Source organism: Adelges cooleyi, unplaced genomic scaffold, assembly GCF_023614345.1.
Source record: "Adelges cooleyi isolate 19-005CV unplaced genomic scaffold, UGA_ACOO_1.1 ACOO_flye_CR_arks_rails_tigmint_CR_PRNA_9, whole genome shotgun sequence".
Classification (NCBI taxonomy): domain Eukaryota; kingdom Metazoa; phylum Arthropoda; class Insecta; order Hemiptera; family Adelgidae; genus Adelges; species Adelges cooleyi.
Genome location: NW_026096579.1, coordinates 3,055,656 through 3,067,240, shown reverse-complemented (window position 1 = coordinate 3,067,240; position 11,585 = coordinate 3,055,656). Strand labels below are relative to the sequence as shown.

Genomic DNA, 11,585 nt, shown 5'->3' with positions numbered 1-11,585 from the left:
TTTTTGTCACAGTGAAATCGTTTCACAACCAAATACATCATCATATTGTGTTGGTATATTCTAAACGAATTGCATAGTAGTTGAATAAATATAGTAATTGTTTATTAAATAAAATAACAATCGAATCTTATATTTTTAACTCTTTAAATTCAATATATAGAAATAAAAACAGGTAGGTACTATCTTTAAGTAATTTTATCATGATTAAAATAGATTATTCTGACCTATTCATCATACAAACCTTTTGATCATATTGTCATTATTATTTCTATTATTGTCATTTATACCTAGGTGTATCGTACTACATACGATATACGAATAAAATCTTGTTTAGAAAACGCATTACACTTATTTAAACTTGTAGGGTACACATTATTTTAAACAGCTACCAAGTTACAAATATAAGTTTTTCATTCGATGACAGTAAAAATTGAGTGTTTTGTGTAATAGTAGCAAATCGAGAGAATATTTTGAAAAACTTCAAATTTGTGTGTTCACTAAATTACACCTAAAACTTATCTACCCAGCCCACAGGTAACTATATTATGTAATACAGGTGTTTCATTTTTTTATTATACTTTTAGTTACTTACAAATTACACAAAAAAGCAGTGGCGTGCAAAATATAATTATCACAATATAATGAAATATATAAATTTACCAAAAAAAAAAACATTGAAATTGTTTTGATGCACTATTAAACTTTTTCAGCTTCGTGCATTATTTCTGGTCTCGTTGAAGTTCGTTTTACTTTGAATGACACATTTCTGTCACACAACACCCTTGTTTTTTACATTTTTCGGTAATGACATTTTATTTTTAAAGTAATAAGATAACTTATTTAGAATAGGAAGTCTTTGAAAATGGTTGAACGTACTTCGGATGTCTCATCTTTGTCAGAGGAAGACGACAGCGACGCCATTTTTCAGCAACACGTGGAAAACTTCAAACTGTTTCGACGGAACATCCGTTTGTTTTTGGAGGACACTAAAGCTGAACTGCGCAATATTCTCCGAGGTGGAGGCGACCGCGACGCGAAAGAACGTTACTTGCGTCAGATCAACGGCCGTTTGGAACTTTTGGAAGACGACATGCGTCAGGCGCTTCAGAGGCACGTCAATCGCAACCGTGCAGTCTGTACGCATAAAATTTGGACGTTAGAAGAACTGATCTTGGATCGGACAGAGATGCAACTAGTGAACGCGACGGACGATAACGATAGATTTAATCTAATGGCGCGGTCCGAACTTCAGCAGCATTCCAGTATCGTTGACCATCAACAACACTCGTGGCCCGCACTACGCCAAGAATCGGCGCCGCCCAAGAGTCCTAAAAAATGGAAAACATTCGACGCCAACTGTAGCCGCCCAGCGATGATGGCCTCGCCCGTCCACCAGCCAATATTGCACGACGTGATATTTCATATAAGAACGCCATCTCCGCCAATCGAACAAAGAGGCGAAAAAATAGGAAGCGAATACGACGCTGATGAAACGGAAGTACGTGGACGTGACGACTCGCCGCTGAGTAGTGACTTTGGCAACGACGAAAACTTTGGGCTTGTTGAATTGGAAAACGGGGCGTGGGTACCTCCTTTTTTGGCCGGCATCAAACCTAGATGGAAAAAACTATGTCCCTGCGGAATACCAGAAGCCCGGGTGCCGGTCTCGTGGAGCCGATATATGCACGAAGAGTTGGACGCCGGAGCCGGTGAGCTCAATGTGCCCAAATGGTTGCTGCCGGACGCAGTGAAGCCAGTGAACGATAGGTTTGCATACAACGTGCTGAAATTCGGCGAAGAACTGTATTACAACGAGTACCTGGTCGGTGTGCGGCGGTACGCGTGCACAGAACTAGGCATATCGGAATCGGGTGTCCGATGGTTCCAGCGGCAGGTGTTTGTCGCCGTGCTGATGCCATCCGGTACCAAAGCTATCGGTTACCTGGAAGTGGAGCCAGCACAGGCCGGAAGACATTTGGCCGCTGACGGCCGGCTAAGCGAATCCGAGCGTTCAGTCGAATATGGCGTGTCCAAAATTTGGGTTCACGTCAAGTACAGACGCCAGCACGTGGCCACTGAAATGCTCGATTTCTTTCGGGATCAATATCAATTAATGAAAACGGAAATCGCCTTTGCGTCGCACGATACTTACAACGCCAAGTTCATACAAAAGTACACTGGAGGTAGTCCGGTAGTAATTTATACTCAAAGTACGGCATGGAACCGTTAAATGAGAATTGTTAATTTTTAACTGTTAATGAAATGAAAAATATAAATAATCATCATTGTTTTACATTTATATCCATTTACATCGTGGAGTATACAAATTATTGTTTTGCCATTGAATTAGTTAATTCAAGCTCAACATTCATATATGTAAATAGTAAATTTTTTATTATAGATTTTCCCAATTTATAATATTAATATTTGTTTCTGTTTTATTAAATTGTTGTTTTTAATTGTTATTTACCCAATCAAATCGGCCAGGCTTTAGGTATTTACATAGACCAAGTCATTGTACAAAACAATAAACTCAAATTTTTTTTTTTATAAATAAAGATAATTTAAGCACACCATAATAAATCATCAATAAAATTATAAGAAGTTAGATTTTTGTTTTTTTTAACAGCAAGAATAAAAGACATAAATATAAGTATTTTTATGTTAAAACCTTTAACTGTGCATAGGATTATAACAATTGTTAACTGTAGTAGAGCCAACAAAAAGTGAGCAATAGCTTATTATACATTAGTATGTATAAAAGGTACAAGCAATCGCTCACTAATCGTTGGCCCAACAAGTAAAACACTATATTTAATTTTAAAATAATTATCACTTGTATAATTATCAACAATAGATACAAAAATGTTTATTAAACTATAATTACAATTATTTAATACATTTTGCAGCGTCTTCTAATTTATTTAATATGTGGAATCTTCTTATTTTTGTAATATTAGCATTTACATTTGGTATAGACTTCATTATACGTGCAGATAGCTGTAAATAAATAACACATTTTTTAAATTCTCCGCTCGTAATTAATGGATAATGTTTGTGTTTAAATAAAAACAAAGCATTTATTTGATATTATTTATAGTGTAATGAATAATCAAAATAGATTAAGATAATTACTTCTATTTTCTGGACCAAATCAATTTCGTTTTCTGCACTTATAAAATTTGTTACTTTACCATCAAGTCCTGTATTGAGCCGTCCAGTACGACCACATCGATGAATATAGTCGGCAGCATACAGTGGAAAGTCATAATTAATTATATGTTTAGTCTGCAAAAAAAAAAGTATTTAATTGTTAAGTTATTGACAAACTTTAAATGATTAATTTATAATTACTCTAATTGTATTTAGACCCCGGGATCCAATATCTGTACAAACTAAAAAATTTACATTCCCGTCTTGATATTGTTTGAATTTGCCCATTCTTATGTTGTACATCATATCACCATGTAAATTGATTGCATTGATGCCGTTTTCATTCAAAAACATTGTCGCCCAATCACAAGTACTCGATGTAGAGCTAAAATATTTAAATATAATTATGAATTAAGTATATATACACAACCTTTAAAAAAGAAATAGAGTATAGTAATGTTTGAGTAACTAATACTTGCACTTTTTATCTTAATTAAAAACAGTCTAATTACCAAAATACAATTGTTGGAGTTTTGCTTTTATTTAACTTTTTTGCAAGCAACAACAAATTGGATGGTTTTTCACCTCTATTTGTTCTTATAAATTTTTGTTGAACATGAGGTAGAATGGCATGTAACCGATCTGATTTAACTTTACTTAAATTATCCACCTTAAATACATTTTGTTGATTAAAATTGGTTAAGTGCTTCAATTTTTAAATATAAAAATTACATCCATTATCCCGCTTAGAATATTAGCCAAACTAGTTGGCATTGTGGCGCTGACCAATATCAACTGAGTTAAATCACTATGGCGATCAGCTCCTTTACCTTTAAACTAAAACATATATTAGTTATAAAATAGCTTTAAAACTGTTTGCATGTGACTAAAATAAAAATAAAACCTATTATATGAACATATTATATATTGACTGTTGCAGCAAAGGAAGGTCGTAACTTGATAATTATAAATTTGGAGTAGATAACAAAAACAAATTTTTTTCTTTTCTCCGTCTTCGACGAAAAAAAAATAATTCCCAAAACCGGTCTGGGTGTACAGGAAACTTGTATAAGAATACTTAAAAAACTAGAATAAGGAATCAAAATTTAAATTTTGATTTTGCTCTCCTAAAAAGTTGTAAAAATCAAGTTATGACCTTCTCCGCTGTGGCAGCCGATATTAGATGTTATATATAAATAGTTTTCTTCAAAAATGTATACAAATGAATTGTTTTAATCAATTAATATCTTACATGGAATCTTCCTAAAAAATGTGTCAGCAATTCATTAAAACTATCATCCAAAAGAGTGTCTGCTTCATCCAGTACAATATGACGAACACAACGCATTGAATATATACCTAAAATTGATAGACATTTTAAAATTAAAACAAAATATAAATACAAAAAATATTTTACTGTTAAATTAACTAATGTGTGCAACATATTATAACAACAAATTAAAACTACATACCGGTAGTTGTTAATTTGCTAAGAGCGCCTAATGTAGCAACTACAATATCATTCTCCTCAAAAGTTGGATTGACTATTTGTCTTTTTGTATGTCCTCCCGTTATTACTTTTATTTTCAATGGTAATTCTTCGCTAAACCAACTAGCAAACTCCTTATAAAATTAAAAAGACCAGTTATTATAATTAAACAGTTTTAGTCAATACCTATAATATAAGTAATAGTAATATTATTTTATTCAAAACAATAACATACTCCAATTTGCCCAGCTAACTCTCTACTGGGTACAATGATTAAAGCAAGTGGACTGTTAAATTGATTTTTTATACATTTTTTCTCTTTATACATGAGTATAGATTGAATTACTGGAGCCAAGTAAGCAAACGTTTTACCACAACCAGTTTCGGCGGCCAGCAAAGTATTCTTGCCTTTCAATACTTCGGGTATTCCAAGAGCCTAAAAGCAACAAATAGAAGAAATTAAATATATGTTATTCATTAAAAGTGAGTCGAGGTAAAATGTTTTGCCTTTGTTATTCTCTGGTACGTGATAAATAAAACATGTGTATTGTAATAACTTTATATACTTTACTACGGAGGAAAACATTAAAACGTTTTATTCGTAAAAAAAAAGCCAGCGTAATCAGGTTTAGGAAATAGTGAGGACAGAGCATGTTGGGTTTGGAAAAGTCACAGGAACGTAAGAATTATTATAACTGAGAATGATAAAAGAGCTAAAATGATTTGTTATACTGAAGGAAATCACGCAAATGAATATTATAGAGGCTGTGATAGTACCAATTTAACCAAATTTTCATGGAAAAATAGAGAAGAATATTATAAATTCTTAAATGTGGAAATTTTTTGATGCATCAAATTATTTTCCTGTGAATTTTTTAAGTTTAGTTTTTTTTTTTAGGGTGGGTGCGTACTCATCGCGTAAAAGTGAATTAATACATGTATTAAGAATGTAAGTATTTAAGTACATGAATAAATCAGTGCAACGGTTTAGGAGATATTATTGGATAGATAAAAGTGAGACATTATTTGAAAACTAGGATCAACTTTATCTTAATATCTTTGAAGACTTCTTTCTTACTTGTATTTGTGACGGAACAGTGATTTTATGCTGTTGTAAGATGTTAATAATTGGTGGTACAAGACCAGTTTCTACAAAATCATATTGTGATTTTCTGCTTTGAGGAGAGTAATCCTGTAAGTAGGAACAATATTTTATATTAATAAAATATATAATTAACATTATGTGTTCATAAAAAAACAATTTACATTGTTATAAATATGAATTGTAAAAAAGTCATCTTTAGACTTTTTATCCTTCCAACCTTTGGACGCCAATGGTACTTCTGTAAATTTTTCATACTTTTGATTCCTTTCATGATTCAATTTTTTGCGTTTGCATTTTATTACAGCTTCCTAAAAATAGTATTAATTATTCTGTTATTATTGTGATTAGGTACTTATTATGAGTTTGTAAAACTAGTACAAATAAATTTGTTAGCAGAACGTCATTTCAGTTTTTAAAAGAGGAACCTAGGCAAAAATGTTGTTTGGTCTTTATGGACATGCATGGTAAATAAAAATATTTACAAAAAACGTTCTTAACCATCTGAACAACCTGTCTATATTCGGACAAACAGGGTCATAGTTTTACAGCGAGGGTTCAAAAACTCAGCATGTCCCCCTTCGCTCCAAATGACGCCAATGTTTATTAAATACTTAACTGTATTTGCAAGTTTTATTTCATTGCTAAAATCAAGTAGTTCATCTTCAACTGGAATTTGAATTGGCTCAACATCAGAATAATTTAGTTCAATTATTTTTTCATTATTAGTATCAAAGTGTCTAACCTAGAAACATAAAAATTAATAATATATTTCGAAGAAATATAAATATTACATTTTATTTGTAAGGTTAGTAAGACATTAGTTTGTCGCTTTTTATATTATTTTTTGACACTAAATATAATTACTTATTATCAAAACTTAAATCTAATGATGCTTATTGCTTACATTTTGATATAATATGTTAAATGAAACATTATTTTTGGTTGATTTTAATGGAGCATGGCTTTGAACAAGTTGTTGGTACCTATGTAATCCTAAACAAACCCGAAGCAATCCGAATCTAGTTGTGCGAAATTGTAGTGCCATTAGCTAACGGCTTATATTCTTTGGAAATTTACTAGTTAGGAAATTATTACTTTACTAATAAAAAACTAACTCAGTATAATATTACTGTAAAGTGACTAAAACTTAAATTGCCGGAAACTATAATGTGATAAAAATCTATGATAACACTACGAAACAACCATCAATGGGAATTGGGAACTCGAAATGGGTAAAATTGTTAAGAACATCAGTGTAGCCACTAGCCAAAAATGAACCATTATTGTAAACTGTTCATTGCTGCCGAAGGTTCACACATTTTCCGGTTAGGAAATGAACAGTATCGTCTGAAATAAGAGAAAAATGGTAATTATCTTCCTACTGCCTACCCTGATTCTCTCACAGGTTTAGTTTATTTATCCCAATGGAATACCTGTAATTCTTGAAAGTGTCGCTTCTGATTATTCTGTGATAGAACCAGGCCCCGAACACTGATGAAAATTAACACAAGAAAAATACTTATCAGTTATCAGACGAAAACGCTGCGGCCTTTAGCTTCTTAAGACTACACCACTCGTAGAAAAGAGATTAACTCCAGTATAATGTTATATCAATACTTATTATGTTTTCTCATGTATATATTAATAGATGTAACACATAATACAAATGAGGTCTTTAAAAAATGGTTGTCATTTTTATGCTTACATTGAAAGTGACCCATTCTGCTTTTATCTATTTTGTAATAACCAAGATTGATTTATTTATTAAATCCACCTTGGTAATAACACTATGCGATATTGATATGACAAGTGGTGGACGGTGGTAGCCATAGAGCGAGCATGAAGTACACCGAGCACAGATATATGTAAATAAAAAACTTTAGCGTTCGATTATAGGTACCCAGGTGATAACAATTTTTAAGTTACCATTGTAGTTTTAATACAAAAGTACTATTTTGGTGTTATTATTTTAAGGTGCGACGTCCGGCATTGCCCCGCCCTTCATGGTCTTTTTTTTTTTTGTCAGTTTTACAATTATTTAAAGAATAATACTGTATGGGTTTCTCAGTGGCTGACCATATACCATTTGTAGCTAATATGTATGTCATTACTCATTATATAAAATAAAAATAGTTGTTCAAAAAGTTATTAATAGTCAAAAGTGAACGAAGAAAAGGGTCTGATAATAGTGCGCCCACTTATTAGAGCTATTTCCAAAAGGAAAAAACTGCTAATTGATATGACTAAATTATAAGTATGTCTTATATCAGATTAAAACCTTAAAATTTTTGGAGTAAACCTAACCATAAAAAAATAGAAAACTCTGAAACACTTGATATCAATAACAGAATCACTATAATAATGTACAATTTACTGCGGAATATTTGGTGGCCTTAGAGCCGAAGTTAAAAAATGTCTCCCTAGAAAAATAAAATTGTTTTTTGAAGTACAATTAGCTTCAAATTTGTTTTAAGCCGTAAGGTAAAGCCTTACATGAAAGGTATGAAAATAATTATTTGAAAAGGGTGCTTAAGCACACCCATAATTAAATAATAGTCATTAACCGCTACTGTCATTGAGAGATATTATCTATAAAGTATATAGACTAAGCTCAATGATAATTGTATACACACTACACAGTTTATGTGTAAGAATCCTTTTCGTTTCCGAACACATCAGCTATTTCCTATTGGAAATAATAACATCATAAGAAATCAAACCAACTACACTTGTTTAATGATGTGGTCAATCTAGAGAATAATTAAAATCAGTATTACATTTTCAATGATTTCTTCTCGCATTATTGTCATTAAAACGAGATTTAAATTAAACGTAATATAGTTTATACGGTATACCGGTTTAGTGATTTATAATAGTGTGATTACTGATTAATGTGATTACTAATAGAGGTATTAATTTGTTTTTTATAATCGTTATGTCGTCAAGCAAAATGTGTTTGAAAACTATCTAGTACCTACTGCACCTTCATAAAAAAAACAAAAATATTTGATAGTCTAGACAAACAGGATTTGAAATACATAAAACTGAATAATACCAATATGGTCTTCGTCGAGAAAAATCTCAAGACTTTTATGTCAAATCCTTCCATGTTTTTGTAGGTATATAACTTTCTATCTTTACTAACATTAAGTAAAGGCTTTGTCTGTATGTTCTAACATGAGGTGAGACGGCTGCACCGATTTTGATGAAGTCTTTCGGTAATTGGTTGCATTTCCGTATCCCGATATAGGCAATGGTAAAACTTCTTTTTTCATTGTGAAACCGGTCAAAAAGTTATAATTTATTCGTTACGTACAAATTCAATAACATACAGTATACTAAATGATAATTTTCTAACTATCCCCAAAGATTACCCTAATAAATATTAGGTACAGAAGTATTAAGTTTCAACTTTGTCTGGCAAACTAAATAATTGTTTTGTTAGTAAATTAAAGTCATTAGCTTCAGGTTATTCACCAGATTCACTTCAGGTTGTGTAACGGTTGACTGGATAAATCATAGTGTCTCAGCCCGGCTTTACTAAAATCTCTCCTTTATTTATCAAAGTTAGCTCACCGCGGGTGAAAATAGTGAAATTTGTTATATAATTATCTATAAAAATCAAAATATTAGATAGTTTTTTTAAAAAAAACTAAGAAAAAATAAAAATTTAATTTTTTATTCATAAATATAAATTCTGAATTATCATTTATTTAACCCTTCAGTGCCCATTGTAACAGAAATGCAAAATGTTTTTTACATAATTTTATTTTGTTAGAAAAAATACATAGAGTTTAGGTTGAGCCCTATAGTTATTAAAGAACATGCTATCTACTAAATGTTGTAAAAGTACTTTTTTTAGGGATGGGCCGATACCACTTTTTACCGATACCCGATATTCCGATATATGTTGCCCATATAAAACCGATTCACTAAAAAATCAAAATGTTTTACAAAAACCACGAGCCGATATTAAAATAAAACCGATGTCACAAACCTATTCTCGATAAAACCGATATTACATATTACCTACCACTGATTATTGTTTATTATTTTAAGCTGAATGATACTAGCATTAACATGTTATATAGTCTTATTTTAAAATACACTATAATAATATAGATAATGTACTAATAACCTAAATATTAAATAATAAATATACAAATTAATAATTACATCTTGTCCGTCTTTAATAGTTTCAATATTAGTTTTTAATTTTAACGATCAATATTCCTTTTAACAAATTAACCATACAGGAAAGTTCAAAACTTATATAATATAAGTATCTTTTTGAGACAAATATAATTTAAAAATAAAATAGATACTTTTAACAATTAACAAATCTTTTTGTATAATATACCCACCCATAATAGTTCGTGAATGCATTTATTTTGTTTTTTTTTGTATCGGTTTTCAAAAAAACCGATACCACTAATATCGGCCCACCTCTACTTTTTTTACATATATTCTTTTTATAATAATTATATCTATAAAACATTTTATATTATAAAATTAAAACAATAAGAGTTAGTAATTAATCAACATAACTATTGTGTTGTGCTTAAGTCTGTGTCTATATCTATAATCTATATAGTATATTTAAAACATTTTAAAATTTGAATAGTATTATTATTATTTTAAACAAACTTTGTAAATACTACATTTATTATATTGTTCTACATTGTAACTAATGGCATAAATACAAATTAAATTAAAAAAAAAAAGTAAAAATAGAACCAAAGGTAGTATGAAAGTAGTTTTCATACCACTGACAAAAATATATTATTATATATTTAATTCAATGTATGTGAATGTTTCATTTAGAACAAATGGTAGCAAAATTATTAACTTAAGGAAATTTCCTTAATTTAGTTTCCCTTGAAATATGGAATGTACAAATTGATTCAAAGATCAGTAGGTACAATTATTATTTAGCCTGAATAAAAAAGACAATTATTTAAAAATATTAATAATTAACTGTGTCAAAAATATATGAATAATTATAATAACCCTTAGAGAATTAACGTAACAATACATTAACTCGTAGATGGATTTTAGTTTAAACAGTTGCAAACACTTTTAACGTCTCGAAACATAATCTTACTGGTTTATAAATAGATAAATAGTTAATAATAATAATTATTACTTTTATAAATTATTATTACTATTAATCTGTAACAGGTTAATCTATTCAAAACTGGTTATCGACAACGGGCAAGGAAAAAAATACGTTACAGTTTAAGTTTTAAAAGTTGATAGCGATCTGGGAAATAATAAAAAAGATAAGTATTTTGAAATGTTATAGTATTATTAAATAACACAAACAAAAAAAGGAAATTCGTCTAATGTTAAACTTGTCAGGCATGTTATTAAAAAATATACAACTATTTGTTTATATAATCTGACATCTAGCAAGATGTATTTAATTTATATATTTATTAATCTATTTTTGACTAACAATATTCTATTAAATAAGTCCCCTTAGTTCATGTTACGATTACACATTCAATAAAAGTACGTCCACGTAGAATGTGCAGAATACATTACGTGGTGTAACTACAGACGTACAGATTAATTTTTCTTTCGTGCAATGCGGTTGTAGTTTTGTATTTTATTTAAAAAATAAAAATTGAAGTGATGAGTGACACCGATGATGACTAGATGATGGCACGTGCCGCTTATATTATTATAAGTGGGGAAGCAAAAAAAAGTAAAAAAAAAAAATAAGCGTCGATTTTGGGTCAGCGAAATTTTTAGAAGCCGCGTTCGTTCAGTGGAACAGAATTACTGGAAAGACTTAGAAATGAATGACGCTCTTAATTTTTCAAACTTTTGTAG

The 11,585-nt window shown here is 30.2% G+C and overlaps 2 protein-coding genes across 3 annotated transcripts; one reads left to right on the top strand and one right to left on the bottom strand.

The window, feature by feature from the left end:
- Positions 1-58: 58 nt before the first annotated feature.
- On the top strand, positions 59-2,388 carry LOC126846782 (uncharacterized). Of its 2 annotated transcripts, none has more exons than XM_050586575.1 (2): positions 59-172; positions 845-2,388. In XM_050586575.1, exon 2 carries the CDS (start codon positions 863-865, stop codon positions 2,228-2,230), a length of 1,368 nt encoding a protein of 455 aa, XP_050442532.1. In that variant the 5' UTR covers positions 59-172; positions 845-862; the 3' UTR covers positions 2,231-2,388. The 2 variants fall into 2 exon arrangements, with proteins under 2 accessions (XP_050442532.1, XP_050442533.1); XM_050586576.1 differs by lacking the exon at positions 59-172 and adding an exon at positions 442-534.
- A 456-nt stretch (positions 2,389-2,844) lies between these two features.
- On the bottom strand, positions 2,845-6,927 carry LOC126846501 (probable ATP-dependent RNA helicase DDX28). Its single transcript, XM_050585934.1, has 12 exons — positions 6,652-6,927; positions 6,364-6,489; positions 5,909-6,055; positions 5,721-5,834; positions 4,878-5,078; positions 4,626-4,776; positions 4,406-4,512; positions 3,886-3,990; positions 3,666-3,823; positions 3,355-3,538; positions 3,136-3,288; positions 2,845-3,000 (listed from the first exon to the last, which is right to left on the bottom strand). Exons 1-12 carry the CDS (start codon positions 6,790-6,792, stop codon positions 2,890-2,892), a joined length of 1,698 nt encoding a protein of 565 aa, XP_050441891.1. The 5' UTR covers positions 6,793-6,927; the 3' UTR covers positions 2,845-2,889.
- Positions 6,928-11,585: the final 4,658 nt, after the last annotated feature.

Excerpts from the sequence above, each read along its gene's own strand:
- LOC126846782 (XM_050586575.1), top strand. The coding sequence starts at position 863 with ATGGTTGAACGTACTTCGGATGTCTCATCTTTGTCAGAGGAAGACGAC.
- LOC126846501 (XM_050585934.1), bottom strand. The coding sequence starts at position 6,792 with ATGGCACTACAATTTCGCACAACTAGATTCGGATTGCTTCGGGTTTGT. Across the intron at positions 4,513-4,625 it reads TAGCAAATTAACAACTACCG|GTATATATTCAATGCGTTGT; the intron begins GTATGTAGTTTT and ends TATCAATTTTAG. Across the intron at positions 3,539-3,665 it reads ACTCCAACAATTGTATTTTG|CTCTACATCGAGTACTTGTG; the intron begins GTAATTAGACTG and ends TAAATATTTTAG.